Source organism: Sphaerodactylus townsendi, linkage group LG15 (genome assembly GCF_021028975.2).
Source record: "Sphaerodactylus townsendi isolate TG3544 linkage group LG15, MPM_Stown_v2.3, whole genome shotgun sequence".
Taxonomy (NCBI): Eukaryota; Metazoa; Chordata; class Lepidosauria; order Squamata; family Sphaerodactylidae; genus Sphaerodactylus; species Sphaerodactylus townsendi.
Window position 1 is genome coordinate 1847620 of NC_059439.1, and position 18295 is coordinate 1865914.

General features: G+C 49.6%; 2 protein-coding genes and 2 non-coding genes across 4 annotated transcripts; 1 reads left to right on the forward strand and 3 right to left on the reverse strand.

Moving 5' to 3' along the window:
• Positions 1-3048: 3048 nt before the first annotated feature.
• Positions 3049-10166, reverse strand: LG15H17orf98 (linkage group 15 C17orf98 homolog). The gene is made up of 3 exons (XM_048518024.1): positions 8398-10166; positions 4075-4174; positions 3049-3989 (listed from the first exon to the last, which is right to left on the reverse strand). Exons 1-3 carry the CDS (start codon positions 8602-8604, stop codon positions 3832-3834), a joined length of 465 nt encoding a protein of 154 aa, XP_048373981.1. The 5' UTR covers positions 8605-10166; the 3' UTR covers positions 3049-3831.
• A 140-nt stretch (positions 10167-10306) lies between these two features.
• On the reverse strand, positions 10307-16698 carry RPL23 (ribosomal protein L23). The gene is made up of 5 exons (XM_048518023.1): positions 16589-16698; positions 15282-15365; positions 14073-14201; positions 11445-11558; positions 10307-10438 (listed from the first exon to the last, which is right to left on the reverse strand). The coding sequence occupies exons 1-5, from the start codon at positions 16599-16601 to the stop codon at positions 10356-10358; spliced, it is 423 nt and encodes a 140-aa protein (XP_048373980.1). The 5' UTR covers positions 16602-16698; the 3' UTR covers positions 10307-10355.
• LOC125445375 lies at positions 14585-14718 on the reverse strand. The gene has a single exon (XR_007246295.1). It is a non-coding gene; the product is annotated as a small nucleolar RNA SNORA21 (small nucleolar RNA).
• Positions 16699-17153: 455 nt separating the features above from the next.
• On the forward strand, positions 17154-17225 carry TRNAC-GCA. Its single transcript has one exon. It is a non-coding gene; the product is annotated as a tRNA-Cys (tRNA).
• Positions 17226-18295: the final 1070 nt, after the last annotated feature.

The window sequence follows — 18295 nt, forward strand, 5'->3', positions numbered from 1 at the left end:
GGGGGGGTGGGGGGGGGGGGGGGTGGGGGGGGGGGGGGGTGGGGGGGGGGGGGGGTGGGGGGGGGGGGGGGTGGGGGGGGGGGGGGGTGGGGGGGGGGGGGGGTGGGGGGGGGGGGGGGTGGGGGGGGGGGGGGGTGGGGGGGGGGGGGGGTGGGGGGGGGGGGGGGTGGGGGGGGGGGGGGGTGGGGGGGGGGGGGGGTGGGGGGGGGGGGGGGTGGGGGGGGGGGGGGGTGGGGGGGGGGGGGGGTGGGGGGGGGGGGGGGTGGGGGGGGGGGGGGGTGGGGGGGGGGGGGGGTGGGGGGGGGGGGGGGTGGGGGGGGGGGGGGGTGGGGGGGGGGGGGGGTGGGGGGGGGGGGGGGTGGGGGGGGGGGGGGGTGGGGGGGGGGGGGGGTGGGGGGGGGGGGGGGTGGGGGGGGGGGGGGGTGGGGGGGGGGGGGGGTGGGGGGGGGGGGGGGTGGGGGGGGGGGGGGGTGGGGGGGGGGGGGGGTGGGGGGGGGGGGGGGTGGGGGGGGGGGGGGGTGGGGGGGGGGGGGGGTGGGGGGGGGGGGGGGTGGGGGGGGGGGGGGGTGGGGGGGGGGGGGGGTGGGGGGGGGGGGGGGTGGGGGGGGGGGGGGGTGGGGGGGGGGGGGGGTGGGGGGGGGGGGGGGTGGGGGGGGGGGGGGGTGGGGGGGGGGGGGGGTGGGGGGGGGGGGGGGTGGGGGGGGGGGGGGGTGGGGGGGGGGGGGGGTGGGGGGGGGGGGGGGTGGGGGGGGGGGGGGGTGGGGGGGGGGGGGGGTGGGGGGGGGGGGGGGTGGGGGGGGGGGGGGGTGGGGGGGGGGGGGGGTGGGGGGGGGGGGGGGTGGGGGGGGGGGGGGGTGGGGGGGGGGGGGGGTGGGGGGGGGGGGGGGTGGGGGGGGGGGGGGGTGGGGGGGGGGGGGGGTGGGGGGGGGGGGGGGTGGGGGGGGGGGGGGGTGGGGGGGGGGGGGGGTGGGGGGGGGGGGGGGTGGGGGGGGGGGGGGGTGGGGGGGGGGGGGGGTGGGGGGGGGGGGGGGTGGGGGGGGGGGGGGGTGGGGGGGGGGGGGGGTGGGGGGGGGGGGGGGTGGGGGGGGGGGGGGGGGGCAGGGGGGGGGGGGGGGGGGGGGGGGTGGGGTGGGGGGGGGGGGGGGGGGGGGGGGGGGGGGGCCTGGGGGGGGGGGGGGGGGGGGGGGGGGGGGGATGGGGGGGGGGGGGGGGGGGGGGGGGGGGGGGGGGGGGGGGGGGGGAGATAGATAGATAGATAGATAGATAGATAGATAGATAGATAGATAGATAGATAGATAGATAGATAGATAGATAGATAGACAGATAGAGAGAGAGAGAGTATATATATATATGTTATATATAATCTATTATATATATATATATATATAGAGATGGAGAAAGAGAGATGGGGAGAAAGAGAGATAGATGATAGAAGATAGGAGAGAGAGAGAGAAAGAGAGAAAGATGGAGAGAAAGATAGATAGATAGATGATAGATGATAGAAGATAGATAGATAGATAGATAGATAGATAGATAGATAGATAGATAGATAGATAGATAGATAGATAGATAGATAGATAGATAGATAAATAGAGAGATAAATAGAGAGATAAATAGAGAGATAGATAGAGAGATATTTAAGTGTATATCTTTAAAAAAAACTTAAGTGGTACACCTTTAAAAAGTAATGTACGCAGAGGCCTCTGAGCCTGTGTTAGGAAAGGTAATAGGTTTGATAAGTATAGTGATGTCTATTGATTTGTCTAGACTACAAATCATAACGAACAATGACAGTCAAAACCTTCCTCTTAGACACGTACATCCAGAAGCTGAAGAAGTCCTACCAGGACAGCTGGTCAAAGCGTCACCTGAGCAGCCTCAACCTGGAGCTGCAAGATATCCAGAAGATCATGGTGGCCAATATTGAGGAGGTCCTCCAGAGCGGAGAGACCTTGTCAGGTACTGAGGGAGCTCTTGAGGGTGCAGACAGGTAACATGAGTGGGCGAAGTGCTTGAACGACGACGGGGGCTTCAGCTTTAAAATGGGGAGGGAAATCTAGGCCTGGGCCCGTTCTTCCACCTCCTCACCTTGAGATTTCTAAATTCTTCCCCTGGAGCCCTCGGGGAGGCCTAAAACCTCGAGCTGCCCAGTTACTCTCTCCCCTCTGAGTCTTGTGGGCCCCACTATGTCAAATGCCAATCTCCAGGTGGTGACTGGCAACGTCCTGCTACTAGAACTGATCTCCAGGCAACAGAGGGCCAGTTCACCTGGGGAAAATGGCCGCATTAGAAGTTGGGGGCATTATACACCGTGGAAGGTTTCCCCTCTCCAAACCCTGCCGTCCTCAGGCTCCACTCCCCTGAGCAGCAGTGGCGTAGGAGGTTAAGAGCTCGTGTATCTAATCTGGAGGAACCGGGTTTGATTCCCCGCTCTGCCGCCTGAGCTGTGGAGGCTTCTCTGGGGAATTCAGATTAGCCTGTGCACTCCCACACACGCCAGCTGGGTGACCTTGGGCTAGTCACAGCTTCTCGGAGCTCTCTGAGCCCCACCTACCTGAGTATTACACGTTTCGAATCCCAGACAATATGAAACAGTGAATGTTAAACGGATCCTTTTGCAACAAGAATCGGGTTGGATATTTAAACTGGATAGTTGGAGAAAAGGTCTTAATAAGGATATCGACTTTAGTTGTTATCTTCAACGGTTCACAGGTGTGGTGATTATCCCCAGGTGTGATTTATTTATAGCGGATACTATGCCTCTGATTCACACTTTACACACGCTTAGGCTACTAAGAAAAACAGAAGGGATTCTCTGTGAGCCACATTCACATACATTGGGTAAGACCAGTTTCTTTTCAAATATTATACATACTCCTGGGTGTTTTAATATATTTATTGGAATATTTTTGGTAACCATTTGGTAACCATTTTGGTAAAAATGGTTGACTCCGAGGCGTGCGTTACTCAGGAGTAAGCTTGGTGGTAGTTGTTGGCTTTGCTTTGAAGCAACCATGCAACTCTTCGAACTGGTAAATCACGATATTTATTGTAATTTATTATACATCTATATATATTACAGTTGTGTATTGTTCATATGTACTTACAGCATTTTATATATATCACAGGCATTACTGTATAATATTTCAAGAACTATATTCTGGAATCATGAACGTTGTACAAGTACTGAAGATTTATAGCTCGGAAACGCATCCTTAGCACGCAGGCGTTCTGCTGCCGACATAACTACGAGCTACTTGCTTGCCACTGTTTGCTGCTGTGTACAACTTGTTTGCTATGGTCACTATATTGGAGTGCAATTTGCATCTTTTTTACCTGTGATTCGTTTAGTGCGTGTAGTCCTGAAGAATTTTTTGTATACATCATTTGAAGCAATAGCGGAACATTTATGTCCTCGGACTATACTAACCCACTTATTGTCGCCATTGTAGAACTTTATACATTTATGAATGGACTATCCCCGTTGATGTATGCTTCATATACTGCAGTTGATGAATGAATCGTCCCATTGATGTGTTTTTGATGCACTTTGCTGATGATGTTTACCTAAAGTTTCACTTTTTAAAAATTATAAGAATATACATTTCCCTTGTTGTTGGGCGAGTAATTGGGTCTTGGCTGATCTTGTTGCTTTGCACTGCACTGTAAGATAGCACCGTTTTGGTTTCAGGTTTCCCCCAATGGCAACAAACTATTAATATATGAACAATAAAATGAAACTTTATTTCGACCATTTCTTAAAGGAAAAAACAAGAAAACGAATGCTTAGTCTGGCCAGAGCCAGCTGCAGAGGAAGCCATTCCATGTTGTTCAGTAAAGGGGGAGAATCGTGACTTCTCCGAAGCAAGAGGAGCGCGTGCGCAGGTCAGGGGTGTTGCGACGGTAGCCGTAGCGCCCGTTGAACCCTCGGATGGGCTTTGCATCAGACAAGTACAAATGGTGGCCGGCCACTTGCTGGAGAGAATGGCCTGTGCGGGAGGGAACAGATCTCAAGAGAGCAGCCCCCAAAAGGGAAAGGAAACCCTCGCCAAGGACCAATGCGGCACGTCTCACCTGCTCCTGCCCAGTTCCTTCTGTTCAAGTATCTCTGACCTGGCCCATAAATATGGAAATAATCCACTATCCAGCCATCTCTGGAGGTCCCTCCACGGGTCTGTAACCACCAAAGGGAGGGGAGAGAATTAAACAGCCACAGCAATGTAATACACAAGGTAGTGATAGTCCTCTGCGCAAGCACATGCCAACATTTCTTAGGCAGACTGTGTTTACGAGGTGGCTTCCCTTGGCCTTGCAGTCTTCTTTCTACACCTTGCCTACAGTAAGCTGGGTTCTCGTTTTATCAACCTTCGGCTGGCTACTTGGAACCGGCTTCAATCAGGATCAAACGCCAGTCCGGAGCAGAGCTTGACCTACAGCGCTTGCAGCTTTCCACTCTGCGCTCCGGGGCTCCTAATGTGACACACAGAACTCCATTAAACATTTCCCATTTCAGCATTTGCCGCGAGGATACACAAATTTCATCTTCTCACATAACAAAGCTGATGTACAGCTAGAGCAGTGATGGTGAACTTTTTTGAGACCGAGTGCCCAAACTGCAACCCAAAACCCACTTATTTATCGCAAAGTGCCAACACCGCAATTTAACCTGAATACTGAGGTTTAATATAGAAAAAATGGTTGACTCCGAGGCGTGCGTTACTCAGGAGTAAGCTTGGTGGTAGTTGTTGGCTTTGCTTTGAAGCAACCATGCAACTCTTCGAACTGGTAAATCACGATCCTAGGACGGTTTACTCAGGAGCAAGCTACATTGCCAGCAACCAAGCTTACTCCCAGGTAAAGGATCGCGCTTTAGTTCTTTGCATGAAAATCAGTGGGGTTTAACAACGCTTAACAGGCTTACCTATACTGCTTCCCCAACACTAGGTCTTAGGTTTAATGCTAATAATCAAGCCCAGCGGCCCAGGCCAGCCAAGATGTGTGTGTGGGGGGCGATTTCCCCCCCCACACACACACACATGATGAACTCTGTGCGTGCCCACAGAGAGGGCTCTGAGTGCCACCTCTGGCACCCGTGCCATAGGTTCGCCATCACTGATCTAGAGTGAATTGTGAGATCATAAAGGGCAACTGTGACATCAAGGAGTGAAGACCAAAGCTTTCTAAGGGCTAAGAGATGCCCTATATTCAAGGGCGGGGGAGAGGAGTGGGCTCACACGTTGTAGGGCGGCTGGCTGAACGCATCAACAGCCAGGCCCTCTTGTATACTGCACAAGAACCCTTATGATAGCGACAGCATGCACCAGCTCTTGATAGGCTCCAGAAATGGCTGACGGGCGACATGATTCTCAAAGACTTGCCCAGCCCAAATCTTTTGGAACAAGCATTTTGCTAAACCAGGCAGGAAATAAATGCTGGTGATTTTAGATTTGTGCTCTCTTGCAATCTATTTCCAATTGACTTTGTTTTGAACGGATTATCTATATATATATATATATATATATAAACCTTTAATGGCATAATTAAAACAGCAACAATATACCAGAAAAATGGCGACCTCAGTGTAATGATACAATCTCCAGTACAGTTATAACCGTTTGCTGATGACAGAGCACAAAAAGTTAGCCAGCGCTTCCAATACACTTGCAGAACCACAATCCAACATCGTTACCACAATTGATAGATTAATATTATCAATGGGGGGTTTTAACCACGGGTTTAGATATTTATTCCTGGCTAAACTGCGTAACGGGCAGTGTAATATCAATGCGTTGGATTGATTCTTCGCGTTCGAACTGGGTAGGGACAAAATCTTTCATTAAAAGGCACTTTCTGTCCCTGCCCCGAGTAGAAGCTGAAGGGAGAATAATATTGCACCCAACAAAATTCAGTGCTCGCCGCACTTTGGGTTCTAAGACCAAATGGAAATGCCGCCATGGTATAGGGTTTTAATGGTATACCTAAGTGCAAGGGAGAGCAGCGCTGTCAGCCTGCTGCATCAGGTGACTATACTCGAGATCATACACCTCTTTTTGATAGTCAGCTTTAGCTCATTGGCATTCATTAAAACCAATGCATCCAAGGATAGACCCATTTCATGGATTTTCGCCTCAACAAAGGACCACCACTCGGTTTTGGCTATGAAAGAAAGAGCCTGGTAAGTAAAGCTTTTGTGACAGTTGTTAAAGCACAATCGTATCCAGAATTGGAAGGTCATGCACCATGCTCTTGTATGGAGTAGATGTTGGCCCACCTCCAAACAGACCGCAGCATATGGGACTGAGTGAGGTAAGCCGAGTATACTATAGAGAAAGCATGACTGAGAACGGATTATCAACTTCAGTTTGGACACTGAAGCCAGGCAGTTAAAAAGCAGCTAAAAATTTGGAAGCAAGGATATTTTCCATTGAAGGAATATACTTTTGTTATTAACCAAAGGTTAAGTCACATACAGCCCACCTCTTATGATTTTATTGAAAAACTCTTAACAAAAATACTTACACGCTTTTTGACAGGACAACAATTTGCACACACTACTTGGAGAGTTGCAGCAATACTTACTGTCCTCTCAAATTTAAACTCATTTTATTGCTATAACAAACCACGTATCAATTAGAACTTAGCATATATAATTGCAATGTGACACGTTTGTGGAATTTTAAAGTTATAAAAGACTGTTTTGTACCAGCAGAACTGCAACGATACCCAAGCTGATACACCCTGAGCTATCTTAGTGCCTGCCCATACTTTTTCGCTAATTAAACTTTGTTTTCCTCTGAGATATTTGGCGCAGATTCTACCCCCGTGGTGGCGAACCTATGGCGCTCCAGATGTTCATGGACTACATTTCCCATCAGCCTGCCAATTGGCCCTGCTGGCAGGGGCTGATGGGAATTGTAGTCCATGAACATCTGGAATGCCATAGGTTCGCCACCACTGTACCCTGCCACCTTATGAACTGTTTTCTCCCACCTGCAAGCCAGGACAAGAATCTCCTTTTTAGCCAGTCTGTGAATAAACGCGTCACACCTACCTTTTCATCTGTCTCTCAAACCCAAGTCAGGTCCAAAGGACAGGAAAGGGCCTGTCAACAGCTGGGGAGCAACGAAAGCCCCGCAGTCCGCCCTCAAGAATGTTCAGTATCCTTCTAGGTGAGGAATACATCTTGGGTTGAAGAGCCGTGCAGGTCTAGAACAGGCCCACCTTACCTTTGAAAGCAATTCACTCTTTCTTAAAGAAAACAGGAGGGGTTTTTTTGCAGGGGTGGGCTGGGTGTACAGGGGAAACCCTGGGGAAAAATCACATTTCCCCCCTGATTTTTTCCCGATCCTTCACATCTCGAATTCATGACATTCAGTGCTTTGTATACTGTGGCCAAGGCCTGAGATACTCAGACTTCTTAGGGCAAGGCTGAGTCCTGGAACATACTAGAACCAGGGGGCATTCATTGAAAATGCTGGGGGGAAGAATTAGGACTAATAAAAGGAAACACTTCTTCACGCAACGCGTGATCGGTGTTTGGAATATGCTGCCACAGGAGGTGGTGATGGCCACTAACTTGGATAGCTTTAAAAAGGGCTTGGACAGATTTATGGAGGAGAAGTCAATCTATGGCTACCAATCTTGATCTTCCTTGATCTCAGATTGCAAATGCCTTAGCAGACCAGGTGCTCAGGAGCAACAGCCGTAGAAGGCCATTGCTTTCACCTCCTGCATGTGAGCTCCCAAAGGCACCTGGTGGGCCACTGCGAGTAGCAGAATGCTGGACTAGATGGACTCTGGTCTGATCCAGCAGGCTCGTTCTTATGTTCTTAACACACCTTCTGCTAAATACCATGTTTCCCTGAATATAAGACAGTGCCTTATATTAATTTTTGCTCCCCCAAATGCGCTATGTCTTATTTTCAGGGGATGTCTTATTTTTCTGGTCCACAGCTGCATGCTCTGGTGTTCTGTTCGACAGGCATGCTTCCAAACAGAAACTTGGCTACGCCTTACTTTCGGAGGATGCTTTATATTTAGCACTTTAGCAAAACTATGTCTTATTCTTAGGGGATGTCTTATTTTCGGGGAAACAGGGTAGTAGCGTGTGACCTATCACAGTCAGAATCTGCCTTACGGGAAAACACGCCTGAAGACCGTGAAGCTGTCTTTTTCTGAAGCAGATCATGAAGGTCAGCAGTTTATCCTCAGTAGTTCTGCAGGGTCTCAGAAAAAGGGCTCTCCAGTAGACATCATCTGCCGCCAGGTCCTTTCTAACTGGAGATTCAGAGACCCCTCCACCTATTCAAAACCCCTCCCAAAGGACTCAGTAGCAGATTCCAGCCGTAGTGATCCAACTCCAAGTGGATTCCTCTCCCAACTTCCAGATGCCTTTACCTGTTCTGTTTTTTTCAACAGTGCCTTGACCACTGGGGATGAGAAGTAGCTGGCGGCGTGGACATCCAGTTGAGCATTATAAGGAGGCAGCGGAGACCAGAGTTTAGGGAGGATGTGGGCGTACCCGCTGCCAATGGTGTCCGCTGCCACCCCATCCAGAATGAACTCCTTCTGCCTTTGAAGGCGTTGCCGAGTAACACAGGTCATGTTTGGCCGAGAGTCACCAGCCCAGTGTCCAGCCAAGACGCCTGCCTTCCTCTCACAGCCCCTGCATCTCCTTGGCAACTACCATTTCCACCTGACTACATAATTGGCCTCTGTGATGCTGTCAGCAAGGACACTGCTCCCTCACAGCCAAGACAGGACAGCCCCTTTGGTTGCTTTTTATCCAGACAGAGCTTACCAAATCTTGGCAAAGGAGATAAAATAATCCTAAAAGGGGGGAAATGATCCCTTCCTCCTCTGACATCTCTAACGTGTGGCAATAAGTGGCATATGGGTATTTAAAATATTTAAGTTGTGCAAAAGCACCCACAACACACCTCAAATTCTTTTATCATTGCCACCATACAAGCTACATATAAAATTTATGTGTGTAGATTCCCTTCCACTCTTCACCCAAAATATTGAGGCCTTCTTTTAAATCTAAAGATGTGATGCAAGAAAGGTGAATGCAGAACGCATGGCTAATCACAAGAAATATTCCTGTGCTTCTCAAAAAACTTTCATTGTATTTTTTTTGGTTCCTTCTCTTTTTGTAGGTTTTTTTAAAGCAATCGTGAATTCTTTCTGCATTTATGGGTACCCAGGATTTTTTTAAAATTCCAATATGCGTGGGTGTTATACCACACAAGGCATTTTTAGCTCAGATATCCATCATGCCAACTTTACCTCAAGATCAACCAAAAGTGGAAACCAAAGAAAACTTAAATTATCTCTACAACAGCTATATCAGACAAGCTATATCAGACAGGCGCCATCCTGAGTTAATTTATGCTGCATTTTAAATGGGGTAGGGTTTATTTTTACTAGAGCCGTTTTAATCTATATTTATTGTATTTAATCTGATATTGTGCTCTACTTATGTTGTCCACTGCCCTAAGCCCTTCGGGGGAGGGCGGTTTATAAACCCAATTAATAATAATAATAATAATAATAATAATAATAATAATAATAATAATAATAATAATAATAATAATAATAATAATAGTTGATACAAGGAGACACGCCCCACAATGTGCAGCAGGCAGAGAATGGAGTACATTTTTTAAGAATCATCATTACAGGACTAAAACTCAATTTCTCCTTTTGGAGACAAAGACAGAACACTATGGTGCAACATTGCTTTGAAGGGCGAAGTAAAATTGAATTTAGTGCTCCAACACATAAAGGCACATATAATTAAGCAGCAAAACACCCTTTATAGTTGGGAGTTCAGAAGAAGATTGGCTTGGAGGCAGCTTGTGCCGTGTAACCAATTGTGCATCATTTCCCCCACAATGGGCAGAAGCTGGGCACCTTCTGAACAGCTGCCTTGGCTATGGCCCACAGATGCCTTCACAACTTGGAAATGTACCTTCATCAAACACCTCAGATTCCTCTGCACTGCTCAGGAGTTCTGTAGCAAAAGGGTAAAGAGTGTAGAAGGCACTTGAACACCAATGCAGAAGAGAAAAATGAAGTCAAATAACATCCCAATGTGGGACTGTCGTAACACTGAGCAACAGCGACACTCAAGTTGTCCTCACAGAGCTCTTGAACTACAGTCACCAATCTTCTTAAGCATGACCGCTTCTGCGCAAGCTTTTTCTGACTATGACATTCCTTGTTTTCACACCAACGTTCCTCTCTACTCTAACCCGCTTCTTTCATGTTGCCAGATGATGAAGTTACCACATGAGCCAGCAGGTTTGGTACAACCACTTTTATTCAATCTTCACAAAGAGCGCAGGAAGAGTCTATGCGATGCTGCCAGCGTTGGAGGCGATCCTGGGCCACAGATCTGCACACTCCTTGGCGACAGGGCCTGTGATAGCGGAGCCTGGAAGAAAGAATTGCAGACATCTGTTGTTCTGGGATGGCGAGGAACTGCCCCAGGAAACAATTCCCAAGGATTTTTTGTTGACACTACCACACATTTTAACCACTCCTTGAATTCTCTTCAATCCAAATTTTTTCACAAGATAACTGGACTCCCAAATTGCATGCCCTATGCAGCCCTTTGTCTGGAGTTAGGTCAAAACTCCTTGGAATCAGCCGCTTGGCTGAGGACTTTTAGATTCTGGCTGCGAATTCACTTTCTCTCAGACTGTAATTCCCTGGTCCACCGTCTGCTCTCTGACACCCATTCCAACCCCTGGTTTTCCATAATTGAAGAAAAAATGGCCTCTATTGGACTGTCAGTGGATTCACTTTGCCCTTTGTCCTATTCAGAAGCTTAGAGAGTTCTCTACCCTAATCACCGCAGCCAAGAAAACGTGCTCCCCCCTGTATTTTTCTCTCCCATTTGAACGGGGCCACTTGGCACACTACCTGTATTGCTTAATAAAGCCTGCTCAAAGGAGAGCCATCATGCTCGCCAGGTTTAATGTTATGCCTTCTGCCTTGTTACATGGCAGATTTAATAAGCAAGAAAAGGCTAAAAGATTGTGCCCATGTAACGATGACTCAGTTGAATCTCTGGCCACCAATTACTTCACTGTCTCAGATTCAAGGAAATCAGATCCAAGTATGTGAATCTTACTCCTTTACATTTACCAGATCTCCCCGATTTAATTACCGTAGATTACACTACTTGTTGGACAATCCTGATCCTTCTCTCTGTAGGATAGTGGCAGACTTCCTCCTGGAAATTACTAAACGCCAGTAGATTTCCTTTGACCTGTATTGTATATGCTTTTTAATCCGTTTTTATTACTGTTGTACTGTTGTCTATGCCAATAAAGGCTTGCTTCTTCTTCTGCACACATTTTAACATATTTTCAAAGTAGACTTCACCAGAAAAAGCAGACTTCACCAAAAAAAATCTCTCCCCAGCCTTACTATACCTTTCATTTCGCCTTTGTTATTGACTATCACCCCTGCATTGTCCTCAAAATACAAGAATACTCCATCCTTTCTCCTATACGATTTCCGCTGCCGGATCACGACTGCCGGATGAACTGCAGAAAGAGAGAAATCCAGGAACCACATCAAACCAAATTTAAACAGAACAAAACTGAAGTACCAATTTCCACAGGGATCACAGGAGAACGGAATTAGAAACTATATTCCAACTTCAAGTATTTTACTCAAATCCAGTCCACGAGATATCCAAGGACGTTTCATAGCAGCAAAAAATTTAGCAGGGAATTTTGGCCACATCAACATTCGACAAGTTCTGTGAAAACTTGAAGGCCTGCCTGCCTTGAAGCCAACGGCAGAGTAGCAAGCCAGGTTAAGTGAAAGGGAAAGGCCAAAATGGGAAGGTGTCTTCCACTGGGACCCTACGTTCCAAGCTGGCTCCTGCATTCCACAAAATATCCTGCACCCTCTGCTTTAACCAGTACTTCATTAGATCACTACTGCACAGAGGATTATCGGCTGCCCTCTCCCCTCCTTGGAAGAACTCTGTAATTCCCAAAGCCTAAAGAAAGCCCAAAATATTCTGAGAGACCTGTCTCATCCAGCACACTCTCTTTTTGAACTGTGACCATCTGGCAGACGATACAGGTCTATCAAAACTAGGACAAAGAGGCTTAGAGACAGCTTCTACTCTAGAGCTGTGGCTATGCTAAACTCCGCGGCTTCGTGTTGATGTGTTTGGGGCTGTGTAGGGATGGGTGGAGGAAGGGGAAAGTGAGGATGGGGTATGAGTCTGAAATTGTGTGCATCGAGGAATGCTGCTGTAAATTTCGTTGTGCGTGCACAATGACAATAAATGCTTATACTTGATCATGGTTGGGAAAGTTACTGTGAAGCCCCAACTATGCCTTCAGCTCATTAGTAGTGAGTTGCTCAGTTCTGAAGCCACAACATCATTTCCGCATCATCAGGAAAATTCCCCTTTCAACCATAAGCTGTCCTGCCACGAACAGAAAATATTGGCACCCGGGGCCACCATTTCACCCAAAAGTGGCACATTGGCTTAATGGGCTACGGAGAGCCAGAGAGTGCTTTTTGAGAAGGGCTAAGCTGCACAGCTGAAGCACGTTATAGACTGTGTATCCAGGCCTATTCAGCTTCATTTAGAAGACAAGAATGACATCCTCAACCATACAGAGCAATAACAACTAGACAATGCCTGGAAGCCTTGCTCACAAATCACAGAAAGTTCATCAACATTCTTAAACACTGAACTGTTTACATACGAGCAACACACTTTTGCGCAGAGTAAGGCAAATCAAAGGTTGGGTTATCCAGGGGAAACCTCAGGCAGGGTCAAGAATTTGAGGGACCACAAAATTGCAGGAGTTCAGTTTCACAGATTGGTTTGAAAGGACTTAGCTCAGTCTTTAATCGGGGCAGGTAAAAAAAAATAAACATCAATGTTTTAAAATTTTAGTGCATTACAATTCAACTATATTGAGAATCCATTTGAGATAGTTCAGTTTAAAGTGATATCTGAACCTAGCTCAAACATAAACACCACAAACTGAATCTACGGCAGGATTAGCAGCATTAAAGTAGGGGGGAAATACATAATTACTGAGTTCCAGTGTTCTTTGAGATAAACAGAATAAGGCATGCTTGTGATTTGTAAAGTTGCTAACATTTTTGCTGTCAAACAGCACCGATGTTTTGTTTTCCTTCTAACAGCAGAATGCTGTTCGAGTCTTCAAGGGAAGCCTCTTACTTAGCGAACTCAAGTGCATCCAGAAAGAGGTCAAGAGGAACCCTTCGTTTCCCAGCTGCTCTTTGAGGCAAATTAAAAACTCAGAAGTACAAAATGCATGTGAGCTGCGTGCAGAGGCATAGCTGGGCCAAACTGCACTGCCCGGTGCGCATTCTATATTTTCCGCCCCTCCATGCCCCGCCCCGCGGCGCCCCCCCTTCCCACACTTACCTTAGTTCCTTTTCTAGAACTTTTTCAGGCTGCAAAGAGGCCTGTTCACAGTAAAAACGGCCTGATGGGAACTATACTTCCCAGGAGACTTTGTGAGCCCCAAGGTCTCCTGGGAATTGTAGTTCCTCAGGCCGTTTTTACTGTGAACAAGCCTTTTGCAGCCTGAAAAAGTTCTAGAAAAAGGAAAGGAACTAAGGTAAGTGTGGGAAAGGAGATGGGGGCGCTGCAGGGGAAAGGGGCCTGGGGGCAATTTTCCACGCCTCCCAGGCATGTGCCTGGTGCACGGCGCACCCCCCCCCCCTTGTAGCTCCGCCACTAGCTGCGTGACCAATGGCTCTGGACCACGCTCCCAGGAACTTTCTTCCTCAGGAAGTGTTAGAAGCGCAGAATTGACTGCACGATTCTCCAAAGTCAAGTCAGAAGCCGTGACCAAACCATACTTTGCTAGTTGTATTAATGACGCGCTATAACTTATCATAAAACAGGGAGGCAGAGTGGTTACAGCACTGAAGGGTTTACTTAAACAATGCTACACCTTAGTTTGATGCTGTGTCTGAACCCGCCCCAAACTCTCACAGCAGCCAACAACAGAAGCTCCAAATTCCCCAAACGCATTCTTGCACCCACTCACCCTTTTTCCGGAGTTCTGGCTTGCCTTTCTTGACGGTGGCCATCACCATATCACCCACACCGGCAGCCGGCAGCCGGTTCAGGCGCCCCTTAATACCTTTGACGGAGATGATGTACAGATTCTTTGCCCCTAGGAAGTAAACGACTGATCAGGTTACTGCCTTCAACCAAAAACAATTTTCTGGAACAATGGGCCCAACGGTTTACATATCTAGACAAAATACATAATCAGAAATATGTCATATTGGAATTATTATAGAATAATTATAGAATAAACTTTGTAGAAACACAAATTTTAAAAGAGAATTGTAATGTAACTGAACAGCAAAGCGCACAGTTGGCAGCCTATTACTATATGCATGTTTTTATGCTGTTGCTTCGTTTTGTTATGTGGTCATTTGTGTACTTATGTGGTTATTTGTGTACTTGTGTACATATTTTTCAAAGTGTCAATAAAGGATACTTTAAAAATAAGTTACTGCCTACAATGTGCCACCATTCCCTTCTTCAGACACGTGTAGCACCACCGATTGAGGCAGAACAGCACGAGCTGCCACCTCACCCAAAAGTGGTGCCCAATTATTCTGCCCTTCCACGACATCTCCCTGGGTCACAAACCAGACCCAGCAAGTGCTTTTCAGAAGGGGAAACCCAGAGCTCGTCTTAACAGTTAGTGCTGGCACTGATTTATCAGAGTTGTTCCCTCTGTTAGAACTCTGCTACAACTGGGAGCAAGGCAACAGAACAAGTCTGTCTCTGGGCAGGATCCACAGCTCAGAGACCAACCGAGAATCCAAGTCACAGGGAGCCACCGTACCGCAAAATGAAATTCAAAAGCCCACACAGCTCTATTGCCAGCCCAAGAAGAGTAATGAAATACACACAGAGCCAGATGACTCAACACTAGCAAACTACTCTGACCCAGGGAAAAGTTGTTTTTAATTTAATTTCTACTTTTGGGTACCTAATGCAAGGACCAGGCCCTGCCAAAAATAATAAGGCTACAGCTCTACTGGCTCCCCAAAACTCTTAGGAGGCTTTTGCTGCCCTCCCCCCCTTAGACAGAAACAGAGTACTGGAAGGGTCCTGCACAACCCAGGAAATCCTCTCCTCTCTCCCCTCCCCTCCTCCCCAGTGATGCCAGCTCCCTGTCCCGAAGGAGGCAAAAAACCTGCAGCGTCAGTGGCCGACAGAGCTGAAGGAGACCTACCTGTATTGTCAGCACAGTTGATCACAGCTCCAACGGGGAGACCGAGCGAGATGCGGAACTTCGCACCGGAAGAGCCGCCACGTCCTGAAGGCCACAAAAATCAGAGGAAAGCACACAACACCAGTTAAGGTCGCCCAAGGACTCTGTGGTGTATTGCCCCCACCCGGAATGCGGCCTGGACGGGACCCCCAGAAAAGGTCCGCCTGCCTCAGCAACAACGGCCATGCTGGGCCCCCACTGAGGAGAAAGGGCCGGAAATTCAGGTGCCTCTGAAAGACACCCTGGACTGCCTTGGGTTCCGCCTCCTGCAAGCCATCCCTGCCTGGACTCCACAAGCCCCAGTGACTAAATTTAATAATAATAGAGAGAAGAAGAGAGAAGAGTTTTGGATTTATATCCCCCCTTTCTCTCCTGCAGGAGACTCAAAGGGGCTGACAATCTCCTTGCCCTTCCCCCCTCACAACAAACACCCTGTGAGGTAGGTGGGGCTGAGAGAGCTCCGAGAGGCTGTGACTAGCCCAAGGTCACCCAGCCGGCGTGTGTAGGAGTGCCCAGGGTAATCTAGTTCCCCAGATAAGTCTCCACAGCTCAGGCGGCAGAGCTGGGAATCAAACCCGGTTCCTCCAGATTAGATACACGAGCTCTTAACCTCCTACGCCACTGCTGCTGCAGCCTTATTATTATTATTAACAATAATAATAATGATGGCGATGATGAGACAGAACATCAGTCCACCTGCTGCAGAAAGCAGCACTTCTAGGAATTGCACACATTGTACGCAAATACCTCTAATATCCTAGGTCCTTGGGAAGGACTCGATATTCAGAGATGCATTCCAGTCACTTGTGCTGTGTTGTTATGTGCATAATAATAATAGGCTCGAATTGTAATGAAGGCCAAAAACCAGCTAAAGATCTGGCAGTTGTGAAATCTACCATAATAATAATAATGTGGCCCCCCGGGTTTATCAGTGCAGGCGGACGGGACGGAACTCTAGACATGCTCAGGAAAAGCCTGCAGCCTTCAGCTCACCTGCCCCCACACCTGAGGCCCACTAACCGGCGCCCCTCCCGCCCCCTCCGCGTGGCTCCCCCAGAGTGAGCTTTCGAACGGAGCCCCCCCATGTGATCAATCAATCTATCTCATCTCCAGTCAGGTAATTCCCCCCCCCCCGGCCATGGGGCGCGGCCACACTCGGCCCCGCGGGTCTCCAGGGCGCCCCAGAGGCGGCCCCCGAGAGGGATGCCGGGGACTCCCGCCACGCAAGGCCGATGGATGCGGATCCCGCGCTCCCCGCCGGGCCTCACCTCGCTTCGACATCTCGGACGCCGACGGCGGAAGAGGGGGAAAAGGAACGGCGCAAAGGCTGCCGGGAGGTTAATACTTCCCGTCCGCGGTCACATGACACGCCTCCCACGTGACCGCGAAGCCCGTGCGACGCAGCGACCCCTGCCGGCCGCGTTCTGAAGCGCAGGCCGGTCTCCCGCCCCGGAGGCGAGTCTGGGAAGCTCCGCTCGGGCGGGCCCGCGAAGAAACTGCCAGGGAAGAAAAGGGCACCCTGCAGCCCAGCGCCCAAGAGCATGGGCAGAGGGCAGGAAAACTGAATGGCTCGAGAAGCCCATTTTGCCCGCAGCACTCCCGTGTTTCTTGCTGCTTTAAAGTGAAAATTTAATGTGAAAGTTTAAAGGGCATGTGCAGAGTGCCGCTCCAGCCTCCCGCCCGAGTCGAGCGCCGTCCCTTCGGGCGTCGCAGGCTGATGTCTGCACCGGAGCGCCGCGTTGTCCTCCTGTTCCGCCGGCTGCACTGTAGGACTTGCTGGCGTCGAAGTTCCTTCGCTGAAAAGGCCGCTTGCAAATCCTCGTCCGAACGAGCGGGGGTATAGCTCAGTGGTAGAGCATTTGACTGCAGATCAAGAGGTCCCTGGTTCAAATCCGGGTGCCCCCTTCGTGGATTTTTTTCCCCCTCCTCCAAAATTTAACTCTTTCAGACTTGCAGAAAACAAAAGCTTTTCTAAGCACAGTTGCTGAACCCTGCAAATAATATCCCCTTTTGGGTGCTGTGTGGTTTCCGGGCTGTATGGCCGTGTTCTAGCAGCATTCTCTCCTGACGTTTCGCCTGCATCTGTGGCTGGCATCTTCAGAGGATCTGATGGTAGGAATGGAAAGCAAGTGGAGTGTCCAGGGTGGGTGGAGAAACATTGTCTGTGAGTAACAAAGAAGGCAACCAGGTCAATAGTTGAGGGCATATCCCCTTTGCCCATCAGGCTCACCTCCTTTGCTTGTTGCCTTTCAAGGCTCCTAGACCTTTAAGGGAGGGGGAGGAACCTGCGGAAACCCAACCAGTGAAGCATTGCCACGGAGGAAAAGGTTGCACCGGATGAATGCCTGCCTGGACTTGCACCGATGGGTCTTTTCCCGGACCTCAAGGTGGTCAACAGGAGTAGGGGGAGGGTGTAGTGTCTGGACGAGGAAGCCCGTCCATGTCTTAATATTTCGAATGGGTTTTTTTTGAGGGGTGTGTGTGTGAGTGTGCCCCTGCTGCTTGCAATGCAGGCAGCCGCCACATTGACACAAGAGTCCACTGAAAAAGAAAACACAAACTGGGCTTGTTGCTCATTCAGATCCAGCCTGAATCAACAGGCAATTTGGGAACCAGCTCAGTGCCAGTCCGAACACGTCATCCTGCCTCCCCCCCCAAGTCTGCACCGCTTTCAGACCCCTTCACTTGTGCGGCGGGTGGGGAGGGGGCACGTCCTTCAGCGGAAGGATGCACTCCAGTGTGTACCCACCGAAGGGGCAGCCAGGTTTTAACACCCCCCACCCCCCAGCTTAGAAAAAGAGCGGCACGTTCAATAAACACACGGGAGACCAGGTTTAGGTGATGTTCCTATCTTTATTTTCTTATGGGTAACATGGGAATTGTAGTCCATGAACATCTGGAGTGCCATAGGTTTGCTACCACGGAACTAGGGCTTCAGATAAAGACAGGGACCACCAAGGCTTGACCCCAGAACC